The 24887-nt window shown below is 39.7% G+C and overlaps 2 protein-coding genes and 1 pseudogene across 2 annotated transcripts in view; 2 read left to right on the top strand and 1 right to left on the bottom strand.

Annotated features, from left to right (window-relative positions):
- Window positions 1-907: 907 nt before the first annotated feature.
- Window positions 908-2071, bottom strand: LOC137271822 (uncharacterized). Its single transcript, XM_067804224.1, has 2 exons — window positions 1934-2071; window positions 908-1777 (listed from the first exon to the last, which is right to left on the bottom strand). Exons 1-2 carry the CDS (start codon window positions 2069-2071, stop codon window positions 908-910), a joined length of 1008 nt encoding a protein of 335 aa, XP_067660325.1.
- A 5091-nt stretch (window positions 2072-7162) lies between these two features.
- The window catches only part of LOC137290357 (uncharacterized), a 77549-nt gene continuing 59824 nt past the window's right edge, over window positions 7163-24887 (top strand). Inside the window, exon 1 of the mRNA XM_067821235.1 lies at window positions 7163-7214. The gene's annotated coding sequence lies outside the window, so the exon portion shown is untranslated. The remainder of the gene's footprint in view (window positions 7215-24887) is intronic.
- LOC137258163 (uncharacterized) lies at window positions 10723-23267 on the top strand (annotated as a pseudogene).

The following is a 24887-nucleotide window of genomic DNA, read 5'->3' as shown; positions in this document are numbered from 1 at the left end:
TTCTACCCTTCATGGAATTTATCAGTCTCCGGAGAAATGCTCTCCCTGGTGCCACCGCCTTGCACAGGAAGTTTAATGAACCAACCAGAGATTGCATCTCAAATAATCTCACCTTTGATGAATTCAAAACTGCATCAATCTTTTCTCTAGCTTTGTTTATTTTCTCTGTTGGAACCCTAACTGACATTGCCATACTGTCAAGCTCCAGACGAAGAAAGACTAATGACGTTGTTAGATAAACCGTCTTTCAGTCGCAATGGGTACACCTAGCTCCTCACACACATCACAAAATGCCTCTAATGATCTCTGACAACCATCTGAATCTGCAGGACCACTGAACAGAAAATCATCCAGGTAGTGCACTGTATCTCCTGATTGCTCCCTATCCTTCACCATCCATTCAATAAAAGTCGAAAACTTTTCAAAAAGGTGACAGCTAATACTACAGTCCATTGGGAGGCACTTGTCATAGTAGTACTTATTATCCAGCACAAAGCTAAGTAAGTCAAAATCTTTTGGAGATACTACCATTAATCGAAAAGCACTCTTTATATCAGCTTTGGCTAACAATGTCCCGTTTCCAAATTTCTGAATAAAGGAAACAGCATTGTCAAAGCATGCATAATGCACTGGTGACTGCTCAATAAAGTCATTAACACTTTCACCTTGGGGATAAGATAAATGGTGAATTACCCTGAAATCACCAGGAGTTGATTTTGGTACTAAACCTATCGGAGATACCCTAAAATTAGCTAATGGAGGAGAGGTGAAAGGTCCAGCTATTCTCCCTAAATCAACTTCTTTTTTAATCTTTTCCTTTGCAATACTTATATTCTCCCTGACAGATTTTAAGTTTCGTGCTGAGAACCTCCTTTTGGGACCGCTGTAGTTTAACCGAAATCCTTCTCTAAACCCTGTTACCAGCTCCTGGGCGACTTCCTGGTTGGGATAACTTTTCGCCATTTCCGCCCAAACCACTTGTTTGATTGGAGTCCATCCCAGGGTTAATTGATCTTGAGATTTGGTTTCCTCGACAATTCTGGGCTGGATGGTTGTCGTTCCCACATCTTGAACATGCATGCTTGAATCTGCATTGTCGACGAAAACAGGAAGCATAATTGAAGGAGTTGCATGTGGCCTGCCTTTTATTACCTGGTCGCTGAAACTGTCTACTCAATCCTCTGTTTTGTGTGGTAGAACTCGGGTTTTGCTGCGCTAAGGGATCTTGCACATACAGCATCCATAGTTCTACTTTGACGGTGCCCCATGGACTGCCTGGACACCTAGCTTGCCGTAACCTAACTTGCTCATCATATAATCTCCATCCATATCCGGGATGTCGAGTTGCTGCCATTCTAATGGTGTTCATGTACTTAAGCATGCCTTGAGTAGCCTCCGGGTGTGCGAGAATGTAAATGCTCATGTAAACAGTAAATGCTGTTGTCCACTCAAAAATGTTCTGCACCCTTTTACCTGTTGACTTTGGTTTGAGCTCGAGTTGACCTCCCATGTTCACAAACACTACTGACGTACATGCATAATCCTCCAGTTCCCTGTCTGATTTCAGCAATAGAGATAGACTGACATACTCACCTTTCCATATTTTCTCCTTGAGGGCGATTGGGAGATTCACACCTACATCATCAACCCCACACTGAGTCAACCCGGGTACATCACCGTCAGAAGCTGACAAAATCTGAGGTGGCCATGTTTGCGTACTTAACGGGGAATTTGCTGTAAAAACAGGCTGTGAGGGTTTGGGAACAGGAATATCTGTCTGCGGTAAAGAGTGCGAATTAGCATCAACTATGTGTGGATCCAATGATATGTCAATATACTCACCGCCTGTGGGCAATGCCCTACCGTGACTCCCGTTCGGCTCTGCTGGCCCCACCTCGTCCGGAACCACCGGTCTCGGCTCGCGTCAGCGGACCCGCTCTGTCACCGCCTCGTCCTCGGTCGCTCGCCTCGATTTTCTGGCTGCTTCACGCCGTTTTTTTCCTGTTATCTTGTGTCCTGGCACTGTAATCACGTTTCCGCGCTTTCTCTTCGCCCGTCTAGTCCCCGGCATGTCGACACCATCAAACCTTTCACTCTCAGCAATTAAATTGTGTGTTGCCTGAATGGCGCACCCAAAAGAGGACATTCAAACCATATGCATTTATCCCCCTTTCTTGAAAGGAAACAAGGGCTTGGATAACTGTGAGCCATTTTAGCCCGAGACACAGAGTTACGTCCCATTGCAATAGCCGTTAATCCATACATTGGTTTATACAAGGAAAATTTAAGTTCATATACTCGAACCTTACACCCGAAATTACTGAAATAAAATATTTTATCCTGTAGGGATAAAAGTAATTATTTCAAATGAACAATTCACTAGACTTTCCATATGTTTATGACGGGTGCCACTAGTAGGGAGGATACTCTCACATTTTTGCACGACCTTTCTGATAGTGATTCATCAACACATGTTCAGTATGGTATGGTAACAATCACAGAATTGTTCCATCGCGTGTACATGTATTTTAGTTTGTTCATAGTCGCTAATTATAATTCTTCAGATCCATGCTTTGTAAAACTTGTAAATCTAATAGAATTCATCTAACGCAATTTCATGTTGCAGTTATGGTTTTTCCACGCCTTCATTCTTTGCTTGTGTCAGTTCATATACCGATCCCTTATAAGTCATAAATCTTCTTTAAAATGTGTTAATCATTTGCTATTTACAGTTAGCTCCAGTACAGGTATATCACGTATATCACGTATGTTGGAATGTTCCTTATTTCGATGTGACATGTCTAACTGCATGGACGTAAGTATTGACCATGCTCCGCGGCCATTTCGCTGACAAATTGCTAAGTGCGGCCAAAAGCAAACTCACTCATTCACTTTTAATCATGCAAAGAAAATATTTATGGAACCAAAGATGTGTACATCACTGTAGAAATGTTACGCATTTTCAGCGGCATACTCGGATTGTAGTGAAAACGGACCCCCGAGGTGTGTTAAACTGCTATCGATGTCCCAACAACAACCAAAAAACCAAAAACAATCAAACATCTTTTAAAATCTTATCTGCTCGAGAATTTAGAGTTTATATAATCATATAATCTGCTTGATCTTGGTGCACCTGTGTTGGTCGTTCTCTGAGCTCAGAGACCGTATTCTCTTGGCTCGGAGGCCGTTCTCTCCTGCGCGGTGGCAGGTCAGAGTGAGCTATTTATACCAGTACGGCGACTTCAAGGGCGTAGACGACGCTGAGCCACTGACACCGTCTGGTAAATCAAAATGTACGTGAAAAGGTGGACTGTTTTCGTATTACAAGAAAGACGAACTAGGCAGGGGATTCTGAAAGAGGAATTAGATGAGATGTATAAAAATCACCAATGTTTAATATCGAAGGATTCAAACCAGCGGGAACATCATGGACCACGATTTGAATGGGTGCTGAAGGTGGAAATCGACCAAAAGGACAGGCTGGGTCAGTGGCATGTTTCTCTACTGGGTATATTACTTTCCCCTGTAATGGAAATGCTTGATAGGCTTTTTGTTTGCTTGCACGTTAGATAAATTCCAGTCTTAGATAAATATATCTTAACAAACTTAAAAGTCTTGAATTTAGATGGATATGAAATGTCTCTATGAGAGTTTATAGCATCATTTACAGCACTGGACCAGGTTTTCTTATTCATAAAATGACCATTACTGACATAGTTAGCTGGTACATCGTTTAGGTTATACTCATGTACAAGTTCCAGCATATTAGATATCGGGGATTTTCTACTATATACGGTGCATGTAGAACTATCCCAACACATAAAATGACCAAGACGAACTAGAAACATTACTTTAAAAACACAGTTATACTTTGCATTGCCTAACTTTCCTAATAGGTAGAGGGCTCTTTTGTCTATGTTGTACTGTAGTGGCATAATACTGCAGGCATCCAATACAACAATACTGGAAGAGCGCTTGTGTAGTCCCTGAACCGTTGTACAACTTCGAGCATTTCATATTCTTTAAGAGAATTTACTTACGTTGCATCCACTGAGGTCACATGCTAAGATTACTCTCTGCCAGATACGTGCTGCAGATATAGGATTAAGTCCATCAAAATACAATCCATTATTATGACTAGTGTTCATGAGCACTTTTCACATGCAGATTTAATAGATTTTCTGTGTGGAACATACACATTGATACATTACTGATTTTAACGTTATCGTTTGAGCATTCAAAGTGTAGAACTCTTGCATGCATTGTATTTAGCTGCCCACACATGAGCATAGGTTTCAGCGACATCGAGAGGATTTTGCTGTCCGTTGATAGACGAATCCATCACAGTAATGTCATCAGCAAGAAGTTTTCCAGGGCATTTACCCCATGGCAGGATTACGCCAGAGTCTGAATATCCAAGTTCATAGAGGTCATTGATGAATGACGTGAACGAACATTACTCTACCTTGACTTACTCATTGATTACTTTGCTTGTGTGCATGTATTCATTCTTCTTCATCCTCCAAGAATCTACTTCTCTAATGCCAGATATGCCACTTCTGTGTTCGGTAACTGCAAGCCGCTAGTTAAACGTCTTGTGGAATCAGCCTTTACAAATGACGATTATCTGTACTGCTCCACACATTGAGACCATGAATACGTAGTATCAATTTTTTTTCTGTATATATTTTTCAGCCCCAGGGGCAAACCTGACCGCATCACCAAGCCAAGCAATAATCGGGGGCAATAACTCAACATCTCAATTGACTGTCAGGTGTGGGCCAGATGCACTTGGAATAGCTATATTGTATAGTATAGAGATGGGCAAGAAATCATTTAATGACTCTAAACAGCCTATCATTCAGATGGACTGGCGAAAGACGTCCGTAACTGTAGTGGACACAAGTTTGCAACAGCGGATGACAGCCTCAGGTGTTATCACTGGAGCAACAGGCAGTATACAGTTCATCCTGACAGATTTGAAAAGTACAAATGTTTCGTCCACATACTACAGCAGCACGTTATTCTTGGCGGAGTTCAAAGACACCCTAAACGTAAACAATATATAATCTATTCCGATTCTCTTTCTTGCCTTCAGGCTTTTAAACATATTTCTTGCAAACATCCACTTTTAATAGAAATTATTGAATTGTATAATGATCTTGCTACTGGCCAATACGACATCGTCTTCTGTTGGTTACCCAGCCATGTAGGCATTTCTGGTAACACATTGGCTGACCTTGCTGCTAAAGCAGCACTCAACAAATCTGTGACACCACTTCTTCTTCCTTATAGTGATTACAAAGCCACCATTAGATCTTATATCCGTGATCTGATGCAAAAGACGTGGGACACCCAAGTGGGTATCAATAAATTACATGAGATAAAACCTTACATTGGTTATACCCACTTGGGATGTCAGTCCAGATTTGAAGAGGTTATTTTAAGACGATGTCGTATTGGCCACACTAGATATACTCATGTGTACCTTTTGAAAGGGGAGGATCCTCCGTTTTGTATCCCTTGTGATGAAAGAGTCACAATCAAGCATATTCTGCTTGACTGTGTTGAATTCTCCATCACAAGGGATAAATTTTTCAATGTCAAAACTGTCAAGGACCTTTTAACACTGTTAGTTGTCATTTAATCATTGGTTTTTCAAGGAAATTGATTTTTTGGTGGAATTTTGAAAATTATGTTGTGTAAATAGATGCATTTTAATGATTGGTAGTTTGAATTAGTAACTTGAATTGTTGGTGGCTGTACCCTCAAAGGGGGTTGAAGTATTGTAAAATTATTGTCCTCCTGAGAGGGTACGTAAGTCCACAAACATTCACAGTAAATTTAAGTCTACCAGGATTTTAATCGTAGTATTCATGTGATTTTAATTTCGGCTAACTTTTCGTACAATCGCCAGCAGCTGAAGGAATGGTGTAAATCCAACTAGGGACCATGCAGGTAGCACAGGTACTGTAAGTCCCCATGGTTCCTAGTGTGGTGATCTACCTTCAGTTGTTGGCGATCTATAGTCTGTTTCTATATTGTATTGTCTAAATAGTGCTATTAGTTTTAACTTTCCATACTAGTTTTAATTAAAATTGTGATATTCTAGTTGTTTTACTGTCCTTCGTTGACAGTTTTTTCCACATGTATATATTTAATTTAAATGTTATCGTCACGATATGGCTGAGATATTGCCGATGTGACGGAAAATATTAACTCACTCACTCACTCTTGGCGGAGACATCTGGAGTTGCTGAGGCAACAGCCAACATCACAATCACAGGTGCATAATGTTACTACAACTGAATCTGAAATGTTTCATTTCCTTCACACACGCACACAGACTATATGAATATTTATATTTATCTATTTATAGATAAATGCTACTTTTGTGCGCTTAATGGGGACTTTACGCGGCACGTGAGAACGTGCAGTGAAACAACTGATTCAATATTCGTTGAGTTTGGGTGAAATGAAAAAGTGTCAAAACCAGCGGAAAACAAGTTGCATTTACCTCACAATTTATACATTTTTGAGCTATTAATCACATTTCTTGGTGTATTTCTGCATCCGTCCATGCGTGTTCTTCTATCAATTATAATTGTAATTCTTGGTCAGTATGAAATATTCTTAACTTGTCTCATAAATGTATTGCTTGTCACAATTTATTAGTCACAATTTATTATTGAATGCATTTAAACAATCCAAGCAGGAGCGATTCATGCAAATCAACTGAATATCTATGCACCATTTATACAATGCCCATTGCATTCGTGTATGGTTTTAATAACTGTAATGTTAACATCGGCATTCGTCTACGTCGATTGCCCCGAATGCTGATGTACACTGCTTTCCCTACAGCTTATTCAGAGCATATAGAGATGTTCCCCAGTCCAGACAGGCTCAGGTATGATGATGGTCAGCGCATCTCATTCAGGTGTACAGGAAGGATTGGGAATCAGTTTCATGAGAACAACCTCCAGAACCCCTGGACATGGGATTGGAGATCGATAGACAACGAGTTCAGCTCCTGGACACGGTACCCCGATGACCAAAACATCACCTACGACCTGCCTACTTCATCGGCAGAATGTCAGTATACAGGGGCGTCCACACTGGTGCATGTAATCTCGAATCTAGACAATGGAGGAGATTCGGGTGTTCTGTCGTAAGTGCAGACTACAGTACAAACAAGACTGTTTACATTGTTGGTAAGATGTAATAGTTGTTTACGGTTTACGTTATTGGTAAGATTTCACAGTTTGGATTGCTCGATTATATATTGCATTTAACTGGTACAAATTAAGGTTTACACATAACGAGGACACAGGTCTCTAATTTATAGTTAAATGTCATTAAAACCTGTTAGGCAGCGTAAAAATAAATGTTTTCTTTCCCCCGGGCACATTTGTTTCAGAAGTGAGGTGGGCGGTAGGACTTTTTAAACAATTTTTGATTGAAAAAAAGATACACATTTTTATTTTTTCTCTCAGAAAATAGAGCTTGGAAAGGTAATGAGTTGTAGATTCAGTTACACTTGTTGTTACAGACACACATTCTAATAGTGCACAAATTGACTATTTTTTTAAGTGGCAATAAAAACCTGTTATGCGCACAAATAAATGTGACGCGCCGATGCACGAGAAACATTTTATTTGTTTTATTTAGCCTTAGTTATTCTATCCCATGAAGAGCTTCATGTCTTAGTAAAATATATCGTTTGTCCAACTAATCTTAATTAGGCCTATATCTTATTAGAAGCGTGCAGATGAACCCATCTGTCAGCCGGATAAGCCATGCAACGACAGAAACAAAGACTCATGACTACCTCCTATATGCTTTATGTCTTTTCATAGGTCAAGCAGGACCAGTCACAGGTACACCTGGACCGAATACAGGTGATAAGTTTTGGATAACTGAAAGAAGGCAAGAGTGGTTCACATATGTTTACATCCACTAAGTGTCTAAATCGAAGAAACGTTCTTTTTCAAAGAAACAGCTTTATGTTCAGTTTAAATGCATTTAAGCTTTTAATAACTGGACGACATAGTCAAACCCCTTTTAAAATCATCTAAAACCAGCTTTCCTTTCTCTTCTCCTGTGAAATCTGTCATGTCAACAAAGGTCTCCGCCTGCTACTCCAGGGGAAATAACTCTTGATGATCATGAAGTAAAGTTCATCCAAGTCATTTGAATCCTACAAGAGTTGCCTCCTATGCTAAGTAACGTACTACATGTAATGTAATGTAACACCTATTTTAAAAGTGTATGATCAGTTGTAGGCAAAGCTTTTATCAATAATTTCTTGGAAAACTGTTTATGTCAGCCTGGTACACCATTCATATTAGCAGGACAAGAGCAAAAACAAGGGATCAGAACTGTGTCCTAACTGCTTTATTTATTTTGTCAGCTGACGAAGCATCAGAGGTACAGTCTCATCCCGACCTGCTTCTAAGTGGTGAGTTTTGTACAATTGAAAGAACTGGTTGTATGAGTTGACATTGACGATCATTATAAAGAAGTCACACTGGCACATATTTCAGATAATGGTGACCATAGCGCATTGTTCTACTTAAACACATTTATGTTTATAATACCATGACGAAGAACAGTCACACAGAATGCTATTATCAAGATGGGAAGAAATCGTTTATGACCTTACATATATATGCGGCCTGTACTATGAATGTGTCCTGCATATGAACCTTCATGTCAGCAGCGTAATTCATGCAGGTCAGCAGGAAAGCAACAGAAGAGAAAGGATCAGGTGTAATTCCTAACGGCTATATATTTCTTTCAGGTCAACAGCTACCACGATCAACAACTCCTTCCGCAAAGCCGACAAGTGGTGAGTTTTGTATAACTGGTTAATTTATATATTTAGTGTAAATTTCAGAAATGTCTTGTCTATCAATGATGCACCACATTACCATAGAGCACATATAATTCTGGGATAAGTGTCTGGATATTGACATCGACATTCCGTGGCGACAAATGTCCGCCAACATTCTGAAAGCATATCCTTACTCTAATGGTATTCTCCTGTCGTTTTTTGGACACCAGTCTGCACCATTGTTATTCCCAGGCCAGAACCAGGCCTATACTTTACGTGTAATGTATAGCTTTCTTTTAGGTCAACAGAAAGAAAGCAACAGCGGGTTATATAAGTTGACACTGACGAGCATTATAAAGACTTTTCACTACCACATATTTCAGACACTGGTGATCATACGCAATACTGGCAATTTAATGTCAAAGTGCTATCTTCAGACTAAAATCTACATTTTCCTTCTTTAACGTATATTTCTTATTGGAACTAAATACTAGTGATTGTGGTCGAGTGCAGTTTCTGTTGTATCGTCTCTGTTTACAATCAGCTGGAATTTGTTATCAATACGAACCGTGCGTTAGTAGTGTATGTCATGCATGTTAGCAGTGAAGCCACAAAAGCGATATCAGATCTACCTCTTAACTGCTACATATTTGTTTCAGGTCAACAACCACCACGATTAACAACTCCTGTAAAGCCCTCAAGTGGTAAGTTTTGTGTGACTAGCTTGTTTGCATATGTAACCAGAGTGTGAATTTCAGAAATGTCCCAAAATATTGTCCAATTGTCTATTGTATTGTCGAAAAATAGTGTTCTGCATTTAAAGATATATGCCGCGGTGATTTTTGTGTGACTAGTTAATTTACAAATGGAGCCAGAGTGTAAATTTCAGAAATGGCTCACCCATTAATAATGTTAGACAGTACCATTCAAGCATATATAATTTGTTCATTGTATGTCTAATCGATCTATTTCTTTGTCTTGGGCATGATGACAAAAATGGGATGTACGGTACTGAGCACTTTCAGCATGACCCAAGAAGAGAATTGAGAACAGTTTAAGTTATCACATCGTGTCTCGGGAAATACGGGGTTTTATCAGTCCCGAGTAAGGTTGTATACAAGGGAATATAACCTTACGAGGGACTGGTAAAACCCCGTATTTCTCGAGACACGATGTGATAACACATATATCTAACTGAATGTTTTAATTAAATCAAAACAAAACAACACGCATCAAATCGACTTACTGCCATGTTGACACCAGCTGATCGTTTGACCTCAATGCACCGCACGTTACTAAAGGCTTATGGATGCACGTTTTTCGTAGCGGAGTGATCTGACTTTCGCAGCGGGAGTATACGACTTATACTCATACTCCCGCTGGCGGATCGTGATGGATGTACATGGTATTTTATCAGAGTCACGTGGACCAATCAAAACGCGACATTCTTATATGAGGCTAGATAATCCCAACTGTCCTAAACCAACATTTGCACACATCTTTAAAAACTGAGGTGAGGGTGACCTGCGTATAGCTGTTACAAGAGATTCTGTAAAGTCTGTTTGGATATTATTGACGTATGGTCAAGGCTGGTACTTAAGCTGCAAGTAATGAACATAAGCGAAGACTTTTACGTAAGTGCACTCGGGCCAAATATATGATCAAAATACCTCCTTGAGGACTCGACAAAAAAGTGTCAAAGAAAAGGCAGTTTCTAACGTGAGACAATAACACATTTATGACAACTAGGCGTAGTGAAAACACGGTGATTTCATCTTCTACTGAACCTAAACAAAACATTGCATCACAACAATTATCGTAATTATTACGACGTTCGGTTACAGTTAGACTGTCATGTAGCAATAGAAATACATTTTATGCTTCAAATGACAGTAACGTGTGTTCGGGAGAACCAGCAACCCTTTCTTGGTGTAGGAGTGACTATAGGCGTGTGTGTGATGCTGGCCGTTGATGCCATCTGTCTTGGTTTGGCCTTCGTCTTCAGAGAAAAAATACTACAATGCATATCAGGTAAGAACTTTAAGTGTCAAATGTTTTGGGAATGTTTCGCCGTCTCACGACATAGGGAGGTATATACGTGTACAGTTGCAACAGTGACGATCCATCATAGACGGGAATTCTCCCTTTGAGCTAAACGTTATATTTTTAGAATGATGGGAACACCAGGTTACACCACGTTATACAAGAGAAGAGAGTTTGGTGGCAATAACCACAAAGGGTCATAAGGTGCGGAGTCGGACTGTTAATCTGTTGCAAATGTGCCGACCCAAAGTTAGACTTATTCACAAAGTCAAATTGAATGCATTCGTTACCCCACCCAGACCTCAATGATACTCTAGGGATGGAGAGCGCGGATGGAAGTGCCATTTGGTAACTCATCTGTTCATAAATCTTATATTTCCTTGTTTCAAGAGAACAGAACACGAGTAAAGCAAAGATGTCAGTATTGTCAAGGTAGGCTAATCTCTTCCAGAATTAATGATTCGAAACATTCATCACAATATAACAGACATTCTACTTGCAAATTAACAACGTGTTTCGAGTGAGATTTCATGGGCATATAGGTTTATTAATTTTAAGATAAGACAGAACTATTCTGCAGCAAAATAAGCACCTTAAAGGAAATTCATTCTTTCTTAACTGCAGTCTACAAGCTCAACAGCGGTCGCGCCAGTTGGAAACCAGACACCAGGTCAGATTTCTATCAGTATACATACTTGCCTATGTCTTTATGTTGTCAGCTAGAATGCATCTTGTTAAAGGGATAATATGAAAGTAAACAATTACATACAGGTACAGCTGTCGTCTCATCAAACGGTTAATGACTTATCAGACCGTTGCATATCGGTAACATATCCGACCACCTCCGTGTTAAGTCAGAAAGTCAACAAGGAAACTGCTTAAACAAGTGATACTGTGGAAATGTTCAACTGATTACAGTCGTCTAAGTGTCGTTACAAATCTGAATGACGCACTGATCATTGCAGTCTAATTACCGTTACACATCTGAATGATGCACTGATCATTGCAGTCTAAGTACCGTTACACATCTGAATGATGCACTGTGATCATTGCAGTCTAAGTACCGTTACACATCTGAATGATGCACTGATCATTGCAGTCTAAGTACCGTTACACATCTGAATGATGCACTGATCATTGTATTCTAAGTACCATAACACATCTGAATGACGCACTGATCATTGCACTGAGTTAGTGTTTTGATCATGTTTAAATGATACAAAAACTGGTGAACGTTGTGCCTCTGATTTGGTTATGTTACAGGGGTACAGGACGTCTATGCAGTTCCGAACAAAAAAGCAAAGAAAAAATCCAAACGTAAGTGTATATTTCCCAACACCAACAAAGAGCAAAGTGACAGGGTTCTAGGGAATGTATTATACTCTAATCAGCGTTGATACATATGTGCTAAATACCGAACCTGACATGTATGTATCGCAATCCTGTCCTAATTCGAGGATTCGATGTGACTTCTTACTGTTTATTTGAATTTGAGATGACTTCACATGATTTAATGGGAATTGAAATGACTTTATATGATTTGTTATCTTACCTCACACATAAATGTCCTTTTTCTGATTGGCTGAGCGTTCTTCTATTATTTTCAATTACCCCGCTCACAAGCGAGGTAAATTGCAATGCACCCCCCTGCCAGTAGCAACTCATACGGTACTTCGTGGTAGTTCTTTATCTCGAATAACATTGAAACACGCATGATTCACGGAAATTACCGATGTTTTCCGAATGCAAATCGATGGAAGGGGGATAAATCTGAATCTGTTTTTCTTGTGTAGTCCGCAAAATCTTGAAATGTGAATATTGAGAGGGGGAAATGCACAGCGGCGGCTTTAGTAAGACAATTTGATTCACACAGGTTGTCTGAAGTGCACGATCCGAAGTCCATACTTCAAACACTTCAAACGTAACCCTGAGGTGTTTACTAAGAGAATACGTTGTTCACTGGTCCCTCTGGGCCCATAGGTTGATGTATCCTCGATGTTTGTTTATGTTCGGGCTCAGGGAACATAAACAAACATGGAGGAATCAACCCGCACCGCCCTCCTATAATATTACTTGATGTGACCTCCCTGCATTTAATTGGAATCGATATTACTTCATTTGGTTTAATTGGATTTGGGTATGGCTTCACATGGTTTAATTGGATTTATTATGACTTTTCTTGGTTTAACTGGGTTTGATCTGACGTTTATTTGATCTGCATTTCACTGATTTCAAATTGACTATTTATTACGGTTTCATAGACCTTTGTGAGTGATCATGGGTTTAGAAATATCCAAACAGCATCTAGTCGAGGGACTCGTATAAAACGAGAAAAGGATTAACAGATTATTTGGATTCGAACATGACCCACTAGATTCATCAGACGTAATGAGTTCTGTGTAAATGTAGGACAAGGCGAGTTCGTATGTGAGCCTCATATACATTGTTCATTCCAGGTGACGAAAAAGCAGAGGTCAAGGTTAAGAAGTAAGTAGAGGTCAAGGTTAAGAAGTAAGTAGATGTCAAGCATGAACAGGGTGTGTAGGTGAAAACATGTATATATGTGTGGCAGTGCATGATATGTGACAGTCACTATGTATGTGGTGAATACATATTTGGCAATCAGTGTATACCTGACAGGCTGTATGTCACAAGGGTATCTCTGAGCGTCAGTTTATTTGTGATTGTGAGGGTTTCGGTTTTCCCAGGAGAGCTTATTGGCGGAGTACCACCGAAGCAAAAGATGCGGTGCTAGGAAGCATAAACCATGTCAATCGTAGATTTCTTTTCAAAACATTATTATAATCCTCTTCGCTTGTTCTGAACTTTATATAAGTGGCTTCTTCGCTTGTTTTGAAAAACATTGGAGGAAGCTTCATGAGTAAGGCCATTGTCATAATCTTCTTCGCATTTTAAATGTATTTAATTAGAAATAATAAAAAGCATATTGCAATGCAACTGGCGAGAGCCTATTTAGGAAAATGCCTTACATGAACTTTGATTCCCGACTCCAAACCCTGATGGACAATATTGTAAACAGCATCATCGGGGACATCGCCTACACAGACCATGTGTCCGAACTTCTTAAACTGTCTTAAAATCAAAGACAGTGAATGTGATACCACGGATAATGACGACGTGTAACGACTTTATATATTTTTTCATATGAATTAATGAAATGTTTATTTACGTCTCATCTGTGTATATAAAATCGTTCGGGGATTTTTTTGTTTGTTTTTTTATTTAAAACAAATAAGTATATATAATGTCTTTACTTGCCATTTTTATGTGTGCTCAAATTACAGAGCGTCCGTGTTAATCCTGATTTCTTTATAATATGTCAGAGTCTCATAGTGCACTGTCTTCATTCAGCCATAACACTGCATTTTAAATACCGCGAAGGCGACGCTCATGGAACCGAGAAGCGTCACGATTTTAGCCTTCCCGATCACGAACCGACAGTCATCGTACTGACACTTTTTATCCGACAGTCAGCGTATGTGACAGTATTATCTGTCAGCGTGCATTTGCGGCTGCGTTTATCCATCAGTACAGGATTTATCTGTATGTGAAAACCAGTGAAAACCAATGAAAATTGAAGGTTCCAAAGATATTAGTCTCTTGCGACACTCTGCTTATGACGTGTTTCAAGTTGAAATACGTCTATGTATCCATGGTTATACTGACCATTGTTATGTTTCAGGGCAGGAGATGATGGTAAGACGTAGGGTAAAACCGCAATGTAGTATTCTAACCATCCGTTCTTAAAGAGTAATTGCCGTGGATGTTGAAGCGATTTCAAAGTGAGTAGAAACCCATAGAAACAAAGTCTTTTTCCACTGTGATCACAAATGTTCAGTGCTGACAAACAAATGAAGGTAATGCAAGGAACATTGGAGTAATGATCACAGGATCATGTCTCCATCAAGGCCCTCACCTCTCAGACCTAAACGTTTAAATATTATTCAACCCAAACATGCACAAAAGAAGACTCTAAATGGAACAGTAAATTCAAATATGTTCCGATACATTTTCTTCTCTTAACGAATCGATTTACCTGACGCGATTGGTTACCTTTTCACCGAAAATATCACATCACTTTTCACTGAAAATAATAAAGAAGTCAATCACCCATAAAGACTTGTCATTTCTGTGGCATGTCTAGTGATGCAGGTGAACGCTCTGTATACCCAATACAAGGAAAGTAAACAAGTATCCAGAAAGGGTCAGAAACCAAAGAAAAAGAAACAAAAGAAGACAGAAGGTAAGGTATATTAAGAAGGTAATTTCATTAAGTTTCATCATAACTTTTTTTCATGTTTTTAACAGAGTATGGTTTACGAGCTGACCATACGAAGGGGAGTTGATGGGCTGTAATACGAAAGCCTTTAGCATTTGTGTGAGGACGTCTCTTTCGATTTTGTGTCAGCTCCCAGAATTATTTTGTTAAGAATATTCAGGAAAACCATCACTTACCCTTCCCGTTTTATCCCATGGCGGCACCCGTGGCGAGCCACCTCCTCGTGGTGGGTGCTGGGTAATGCTAGGAGCTCGCCGACACCCCCGTAGTGGACCCGGGGGGATATTTGGTCCACCAACCCGTTTGCCGTGGGTTGCGTCCCGTGTCGGTGGAGGACGGGATCCTGGTGGTTGAGGGCACTGGGGCTTTTAACTGTGTTCCATTGCCCAACACACCACTTTGGCCCTGACTTCACCTAGACGGGTGGTCGAATGGGCCCGGTTCAACCAATCGGCTGGTCATGCCAAGCCCTGTGCATGGAGGATATGTATCATTGCACAAATTTTATTTGGATTTTTACTTTCGGTCTTGGCTTATTTGTTCATTGAGCTTTTCGAAATTTAAAATGCATTTTTGAAGTTCTGAACTTTTGCCTAGAGTCTTATGCCCAGAAGGCGGTGGCTCATGGGCCAATCTGGTAGATTAATTATTTCTAATTCTTCTGCTGGAGTATATCATCCGGGTATCCTTGGTGCTGTAAGCTGGAGGCCCGCTTGCTTTAGCATTGTCCTTGTGATACTCCGTGGTGGGTGGGGAGCTCGGATGATGAACCGTATTACACTAACCATGGCTTATGAAACTCCAACAAAAAAAACAAAACGTCCACTTGATATTGACCCTGTTGATACTGACCATAGACCGTCTACATCGATTGAGTATTGGCCACGTTTCATTGTGATTGAGACTCCTGACAAGACACCGTTGAAATTGAACCCCTTTGCTGTATCCAAAGGTATTCAAGGCATTGCTGGGGATGTGAAGAGCATAAGACGTTTACGTTCGGGTGCCCTGCTAGTCGAGTGCGGGAAAAAGCAGCAAGCAACAAATCTGATGAATATTAAATCTTTCGTGGGCATTCCCGTCACGGTGTCTGCACACAAAACCTTGAATACAAGTAAAGGTATCGTGAGAGGTAGAGATCGATTGTTTGATGACATGTCGGAACTTGATATAGGATCTGAAATGAAAGATCAAGGTGTACTATATGTCAAGCGCTTTTCAACTCGCAGAAACAACGAAACCGTCAAAACAAATACGTATCTGTTTACTTTCTCATGTCCAAATGCTCCAAAATCAGTGAAGGCAGGCTACTGCAACATACAAGTTGATACCTACATCCCCAACCCGCTCAGGTGTTTTAAATGCCAGAAATATGGACACGGTGTAAATACGTGCACATTGTCAGTTGTGTGTGCTCACTGTGGTGAGAAGACACACACAACAGAAGATTGTGACAGCGATTATAAAAAATGCACCAATTGCTCAGGCGACCATTCGTCCTTTTCTAAACAGTGTCCTATTTGGAAAGAGCAAATGGAGATCAATAAAATAAAATTTACTCAAAATATCTCTTTTTCGGAGGCCAAAAAAACTGGTAAAGAGATCTGATCTTCCACAAACTTATGCTACAGTAGCAAAAACATCATCAGGATCTAAATCTAACACTACATCAACCACAGGCTGCCAAACTACGTTGACTTGGGTAAATTGCGATTCTCCACAGCTTTTGTACCCAGCTATATCATCACAGACTGAGGAATCACTTCCTAGTACCTCAAAGTCGTCTTCTGATCACAAATCATCATCTCAGTCACACTCTAAGTCTCAATCCACAGCTGATAGTCAACAAAGTGTGAAAAATAAATCGAAGCCAAAGCCTGATGCTTCAAAACAACAAAGTGGCAGAACTCCTAAAGGGTCACAGAACAAAATTCAATTGTTCAATAAATACGGGTCTCTTGAAGACATGGACGTTTCTGAAAACGTCCATTCTAGGGCACATAGCTTGTCGCCCTCTAAAAGAGTGCGGGGTAGATCCCCAATAAATCCCCCCAAAAGATAGTTTATTCCAATAATATTGTACAGTGGAACTGCAGAGGATTAAGGACTAATGTACATGAATTACAGCTATTAGTCCAAGATTTTATACCTTCAGCGATATGTCTCCAAGAGACATATTTAAAACAAACAGATACATTTAACCTTCGTCAGTTTAATGCATATCACTGTTTTGCACCTCCGGGTGATCGGGCCACTGGCGGATCATCCATTTTAGTCAAACAAAACGTTATTCAAAGCCCTGTTTCACTTAATACTAATATGCAGGCTGTTGCAGTGAGAATTACTTTACATGTAGCGTTTACGCTATGCTCTCTTTATATTTCTCCGTCGACGACGTTTGCCAAAACTGATCTTCAAGCTCTGTATGATCAGCTCCCGAAGCCCTGTATTATAATGGGAGATTTAAATGGGCACAACCCACTCTGGGGTAGTGTAACTACAACCACTAAAGGGAAATTGTTGGAGGACTTTTGTTCTGACAATGACTTATGTATTTATAATGATGGTTCCAACACATATTTACACCCTGGGACAGGGACCTATTCTGCTCTTGACTTGTCATTGACAACTTCCGAACTACTAAATGAATTCGAATGGTCAGTCCACGATGACCTCTGTGGAAGTGACCATTTTCCTACTATGTTAAAAGCTGTAACTCCATCCGATGTTCCTCCATCATCAAGACGAAATTTTAAAAAGGCTAACTGGGCTTTATATGAAACACTGTGTGCTGAAAAACTTAAACCTGAACGTTTTATTGACGTTCCTGATGCTATTGAATGCTTTTCGGATGAACTGAATTTCATAGCTGATGAGTGTATACCAAAGTCCTCTGTAGTTCCACACATAAGAAAACCATGGTTCAACGATGAGTGCAAACAAGCTAGGAAGGCAAGGAAAAAAGCAGAACATTATTTCCGTCGCCATCCTATGGTGCATAATTTAAATAAATTTAAAATTTTAAATGCTAAAGCACGGCGTACTTTTAGACAGAACAAACGCCAATCTTGGCAAAATTATGTATCTAAAATAAATTCTCGGACACCCATGTCCAAGGTATGAAACATGGTCCAGAAAATCAAAGGTAAAGGTACTAAATCTACTGTCCATCATCTTAAACATGGAGATCAATTACTTACTGATAAATCAGATATTGCGAATAAACTGGGCGAAAATCTTGCTAAACATTCTTCCTCTTCTAATTATGTACCTAAATTTCAGCAGTATCAAAAACAACAAGAAAAGAAAACTATGAATTTCAAATCTGATAATGGGGAAGATTATAATGAAACGTTTTCTATTCATGAACTCCATACTGCTCTTGATCAAGCTCATGACACTGCTACAGGAGCTGATAACATACATTATCAACTCCTGAAGCACTTACCAGAAACCTGTTTAGAGACGCTCTTATCTATTTTTGATGATATTTGGACTTCAGGTAAATTTCCTTCTTCATGGCGTGATGCTATAGTAGTACCAATACCTAAACCTGGACGTGATCACACGGATCCGTCCAATTATCGTCCGATTTCATTAACTAGCTGTGTTTGCAAGACCATGGAACGCATGATAAATAATCGACTTGTTTGGTACTTGGAAACCAATAACCTAATCACAGATATACAGTGTGGTTTCCGTAGAAACAGAAGTACTGTCGATCACTTAGTACGACTGGAATCATTTGTGAAAAACGCACTAATTCATAAACAACATGCTTTGTCTATCTTTTTTGATCTAGAAAAAGCATATGACACAACCTGGAAATATGGCATTTTGAGAGATCTACATGATTTGCGAGGTCGTTTGCCTGAATTCATAGCCAACTTTTTAAATGACAGACAATTTCAAGTTCGCGTAGGTTCTACCCTGTCTGATCATTATAATCAGGATCAGGGTGTTCCGCAAGGTAGTATTTTGTCAGTCACACTTTTTAGTATCAAGATAAATAGTTTGTCAAAAGTTTTAAACGATTCAATTGATGGATCATTATTTGTGGATGATTTTAACATTTCTTGTCGTGGTAAAAATATGCATACTATTGAACGGCAACTGCAGTTGTGTTTAAACAAAATAAATAAATGGTGTCTTGAAAACGGCTTCGAATTTTCGAAGTCCAAAACTAACTGTATACATTTTTGCAGAACATATAAGCCACATAAGGACCCAGAACTATCTCTAGATGGCACTCCCATCAAAGTTGTAAAGGAGGCCAAGTTCTTGGGATTAATTTTTGACTCACATTTAACGTTTCTACCACATATCAAATCCCTCAAAACTAAATGCCTGAAGGCTACCCTCCTGCAACTTTATCGATCACTGATCCGGTCAAAACTTGATTATGGCTCCATTGTATATGGTGGAGCCTGTAAAAGCAACCTGAAACTTTTAGATTCTGTTCACCATCAAGGTCTAAGACTTTGTCTTGGCTCCTTTCGAACTTCACCTGTTGACAGCCTGTACGTTGAGGCCGATGAGCCATCTCTTGAGCAGCGACGTATCAAATTAGCTTTACAGTATGTAACAAAATTATATTCCAGTGAGTCAAACCCTGCATATAACTGTGTTTTCAATCCTCTGTGTGAGGACTTATACAATATGAAATCTTAGCTTGTACCGCCTCTTGGTTTAAGAATTAAACCATTTCTTGCTGCTGCCGGCATTGAGCTTGAAAACATAGCTCCTTCCCGTCTTCTCTCTTCTCCTCCTTGGCAGTTGGTTAGGCCCCAAGTGGACCTAACACTGACCACATTTAAAAAATCAGAAACTAATGAATTACAGTATAAACAAGAATATAATCAATTGAAACATAAATATAGCAGATATAAATCCTTATTTACAGATGGGTCCAAGGACGGTGGCGCAGTAGCTTGTGCCACTGTCATTGGATCCAGAACAATATCTTCTAGATTACCAGACAACAGTTCTATTTTTACCGCTGAGGCTAACGCAATATTAACAGCTCTTAATTATCTTCAAAGACGCCATAAACATAAACAATATATAATCTATTCCGGCTCTCTTTCTTGCCTTCAGGCTGTTAAAAATATTTCTTGTAAACATCCACTTTTAATTGAAATTATTGAATTATATAATGATCTTGCTACTGGCCAATACGACATCGTCTTCTGTTGGTTACCCAGCCACGTTGGCATTTCCGGTAACGCAATGGCCGATCTTGCTGCTAAGGCAGCACTCAACAAATCTGTGACACCACTTCGTATTCCTTATTCTGACTACAAAGCTAGCATTAGAGCTCACACTCGTGATCTGATGCAGAAGAAGTGGGACACCCAAGTAGGTATAAATAAACTACATGAAATAAAACCCTACATTGGTTATACATACTTGGGTTGTCAGTCCAGATTTGAAGAAGTCATTTTGCGACGATGTCGTATTGGCCATACAAGATACACTCATGCATACCTTTTAAAAGGTGAGGATCCTCTGTTTTGTATCCCTTGTGATGAGAGAGTCACGGTCAAGCATATTCTGCTCGACTGTGTTGAATTCTCCATCACAAGGGATAAATTTGTCAATGTCAAAACTATCAAGGACCTTTTTAGCACTGTTAGTTGTCATTTAATCATTGTTTTTAAAAGAAATTGATTTTTTGGTGGAATTTTGAAAATTATGTTGTGTAAATAGATGCATTTTAATGATTGGTAGTTTGAATTAGTAACTTGAATCGTTGGTGGCTGTACCCTCAAAGGGGGTTGAAGTATTGTAAAATTATTGTCCTCCTGAGAGGGTACGTAAGTCCACAAACATTCACAGTAAATTTAAGTCTACCAGGATTTTAATCGTGGCATTCATGTTCTTTTAATTTCGGCTAACTTTTCACACAATCGCCAGCAGCTGAAGGGATGGTGTAAATCCAACTAGGGACCATGCAGGTAGCAAAGGTACTGTAAGTCCCCATGGTTCCTAGTGTGGTGATCTACCTTCTGTTGTTGGCGATCTATAGTCTGTTTTTATATTGTATTGTCTCAATAGTGCTATTAGTTTTAACTTTCCATGCTAGTTTTAATTGAAATTGTGATATTCTAGTTGTTTTACTGTCCTTCGTTGACGGGTTTTTATGATTTATATATGCTCTTTTTCATTGTTCAAAGTTCTCGTCACGATATGGCTGAGATATTGCCGATGTGACGTTAAGTATTAACTCACTCACTCACTCGCTTATCCCATGGCCGGATATGCTTCCTCTTCTATGTCATAGGAACGAATGAGAGCTTTAAGCTGAAATTATACACATGTATATCCCTCATGTTCTGTGAATACCTTTCCCAAACACGTTTTCATCACGTAACTACTAATTAATGTTTTCGGTCATTATTAATTGTTACCCACGTTATGTACATACATCGGCCCGACAGGCCCGGGACATTGGTAAAGGTCGTGTGTTCTACATCCAAACAGTCGAGGTACCTAGTTGACTGTAAGTTCCTGTTACATGAAAATCTTCTCCACTTGTAAGAAGAAGAATAACTCTCTGAAATTAAGCCATCTTATTTTTTATGCACGACTCATAAATCCTCTAAACCTTTGAATTTTTATTTTAAAAAATGACGAATACTTCAGCTTGGATGATAATGATGATGACTGTCAGCAACGTAAGACCTTAGAATAATTGTTATATTTTAGTAGCAAGTAAACCCAAAGGCTCTTTGCCCTTGCGTGTTGGGCCCATATACGTAGAAATAGTAAGATTCAGAAGCATACAAGGTAAGGGTTAAGTTTGAGGGTCCACACTATTCCTGTGTGTACATTACATAAACAATAATGTTACCGAGACTTTTGTACACATCAAAGTCCATCCACTGTTATAACTACTGATACTTGTGGCTCACGTGACCTCATTTTAGGCAAGGGAGTTGTTCATGAATTGCCTGTCTTCACTCAGCAGGTGGAATAGGTCACTGTTAACAGACAGCTTGGGTTATCCCGAGTAATAATGCGTTAGTGCTGTGAGCATACACAAAAGAAAGTATTATTATTATTCAATAACTGGGACGAAAGGGTAACCTTGTGTTCGTTCGTCACACTGAAGACCAAGGGTCGACTGCACATAATAGTACAATGTGGGAAGCCCGATTCTGGTGCACCCCTCCCTGATATTGTCTAATATTGGTAAAGGCGGCGGGGAATCAGACCCGGGCCTTTGGCTTGACGAGCAAACGCTTTAATCACTAGGGTACCACACCGCCCCGTGACAAGAATGAATATTCGGATCTAAATGGGTTAATATTTCAAATTAACTTCCATTTAAGCTGTGTACGAAAACGTCGAACAGAATACTGGCAATACTACCGAAGGAATACAAGACGTATATGCAAAACCGAACAAGAAAGCAAAGAAAAACCGAAGACCAAGACGTGAGTTATACTCTTTTCATGTATGAAAACCAGAAGTTGGTAGTGTCACAGGTATCACGATACCCAGTTCTGCTATCTGATAAGGATCCAGCCTCGATCTCCTTGATAAGCCCAATCATAGCAAATGGTTATGATTTCAAATACACATTTGGTTATGTTGCTGTGTATTTCACAGGTAAACAGGCAGGCCTATGATAAACATTTAAACATTGTATTTAGGAGACATGCCAGAAACCGACCATAACCGTTGTATAAGATGGCATGAGTCTCAAGTCTGCATCACTTTTTTGTCTCACAACTAGATACACCAAGACACACCCTTGAATACTAATTTAAGGTGACGTACTCATCAACACCTGTAGGGCGTTGAATGCAAACACGTTACCGTCATCGTTGGTTTCTGTAATCTTGCAATCAAACTGCTCAATTTCCGATTATACGACTGCGAAGAATATGGATGGACTGATTCCAGATGACACTGTTTGTACAATACTTTGTGTTACACCAATACTCCTAAAACTGCAATACTGAAGAACATGCTTAAACGTACATGCTTTTACTCCTTGGCTTTTCTTTTGCGGAAAAGCAGAGGAATGCTTGGTAGCTGAATTGTTAAGTTTATATCTTTGCAGGTTTTGATGGCATTTGAGACGTCCACTGAGAACATAGTTGGTATTGTCAAAGATTAGAATTCTCCATTTGTTCTTCTGTACACTATTAATTAACACAACTGAACTTCAGGAAAACAAGAACATCGGACTGAGCAGACATATGAAAACGTGGACATCTGAAAATGACCAAATGAGTGTTCTGTGTGCGAGATGAGCTTGGACTTTGCACGGATATCATCATCTTGTCACACACCTTTGCTTTTGGCTCCATACACACACCGACTACGTCAGTGAATCACGTCTTTGCATAGACAGTATCATAGTATTTGTGCCTTATACACGAACCAGTATTCGGAGATATGGATGATGACATATTACCTCTTGGACTGTGCTACAGTTCAGTTTTACAAGTCAACCCTGCTTAATACAGATATAGTTGCATATCACCACGAAAGAAGAGGCTCAAGGGATCAGGTGCTTAGGCTTGGTGCTCAAATGTCATAGCCTCCCAACTGCATAGATCAATGTTCATGATGTTGGTCACTGGACTTTTTGGTCCAGGCTCGATTATTTACAGACCACCGCCATATAGCTAGAATATTGCTGACTGAGGCGTTAAACAGCAATTTGTAAAATATGAAAGTAAGTGTTATCTGAAGTTAACTGAAAATCCAATACGTGAAATACTGTATGTATTGATAATGTCCCCACGTATGTGACATTTCGAGTAAAACATTTAGACTACCAGATGTGTTTCCTGTCTACCTGATCTGTATCTTTATGCTTTTGAATTGAATTATGTATTTGACACACATGGTAATCTGGCCGAGAGGTGTAACACAAGGTGCACGTTTATAAGTTATCTAATATCATTTAAAAACCATCGAACGGCCAGTTCAGTTTCACTGCTGTGTTCAAATGCAGGGAAAGAAGGAAGATCGCCTCATATATTTCCTGTTTAGATGTATGCAAAAATATTCAGTGGCACAAAATACTGCTTCTCTTGTTGTTTTACATTTAACTTTTGAGATATATTCGAGGTGGTTCCACAATCAAATAGCGACAAGAAGTTTAAATGAATGAGAGAGTGAATATGATTTTACGCCGCTTTCACCAATATTCCAGCAATATGACGGCTGGTGACACCACAAAATGGCCTCACATATTGCATCCCGGATCTTCAGAGTGACGAGCCCACGCTTTAGTCTACCCGACTGCCCGAAAAGCGAGTGAGTGAGTGACTTGAGATTAACATCTCTTTGGACTTTGGACTCCAGGGGAAAGCCATCCGTGATATAGATAGGTCTGCTGTAGCGTACTGCTTGATGAAATCTACGAGTTAGGACATGCACATGGAAACACTATCACTCGAGACTCGAACCCTCAATCACATGTTTTCTAGTTGGTCATTGAACGCAGCTCTGTACAGCAAATTGGACGTGTGAACCACAAGGCCTCCTGGACATGGTGGGCGAGCTGTCTAAGGCGCCAGTGATCTAGCGAACTTGTAGTGCCGGGATCGAACTAACATGTGGTAGGGTGTAAAATGAGAACCGCAATAACCTGGTACACCTTGTGGCTGCACGAGTTGTATGTATCCAGGGAGTTTAGATTAACAATACGATGTGCCCTTGAGATTGAGGTCCTATGATCGAGGG

Source organism: Haliotis asinina, chromosome 1 (genome assembly GCF_037392515.1).
Source record: "Haliotis asinina isolate JCU_RB_2024 chromosome 1, JCU_Hal_asi_v2, whole genome shotgun sequence".
Classification (NCBI taxonomy): Eukaryota; Metazoa; Mollusca; class Gastropoda; order Lepetellida; family Haliotidae; genus Haliotis; species Haliotis asinina.
Note: the sequence above shows the minus strand (reverse complement) of the source record. Positions and strands in the feature narration are given on the sequence as shown.

Coding starts and splice junctions, on each gene's coding strand:
- LOC137271822 (XM_067804224.1), bottom strand. CDS start 2,071: ATGCCGGGGACTAGACGGGCGAAGAGAAAGCGCGGAAACGTGATTACA. Junction 1,778..1,933: donor ACGAGGCGGTGACAGAGCGG/GTCCGCTGACGC, acceptor TCTTTACCGCAG/ACAGATATTCCTGTTCCCAA.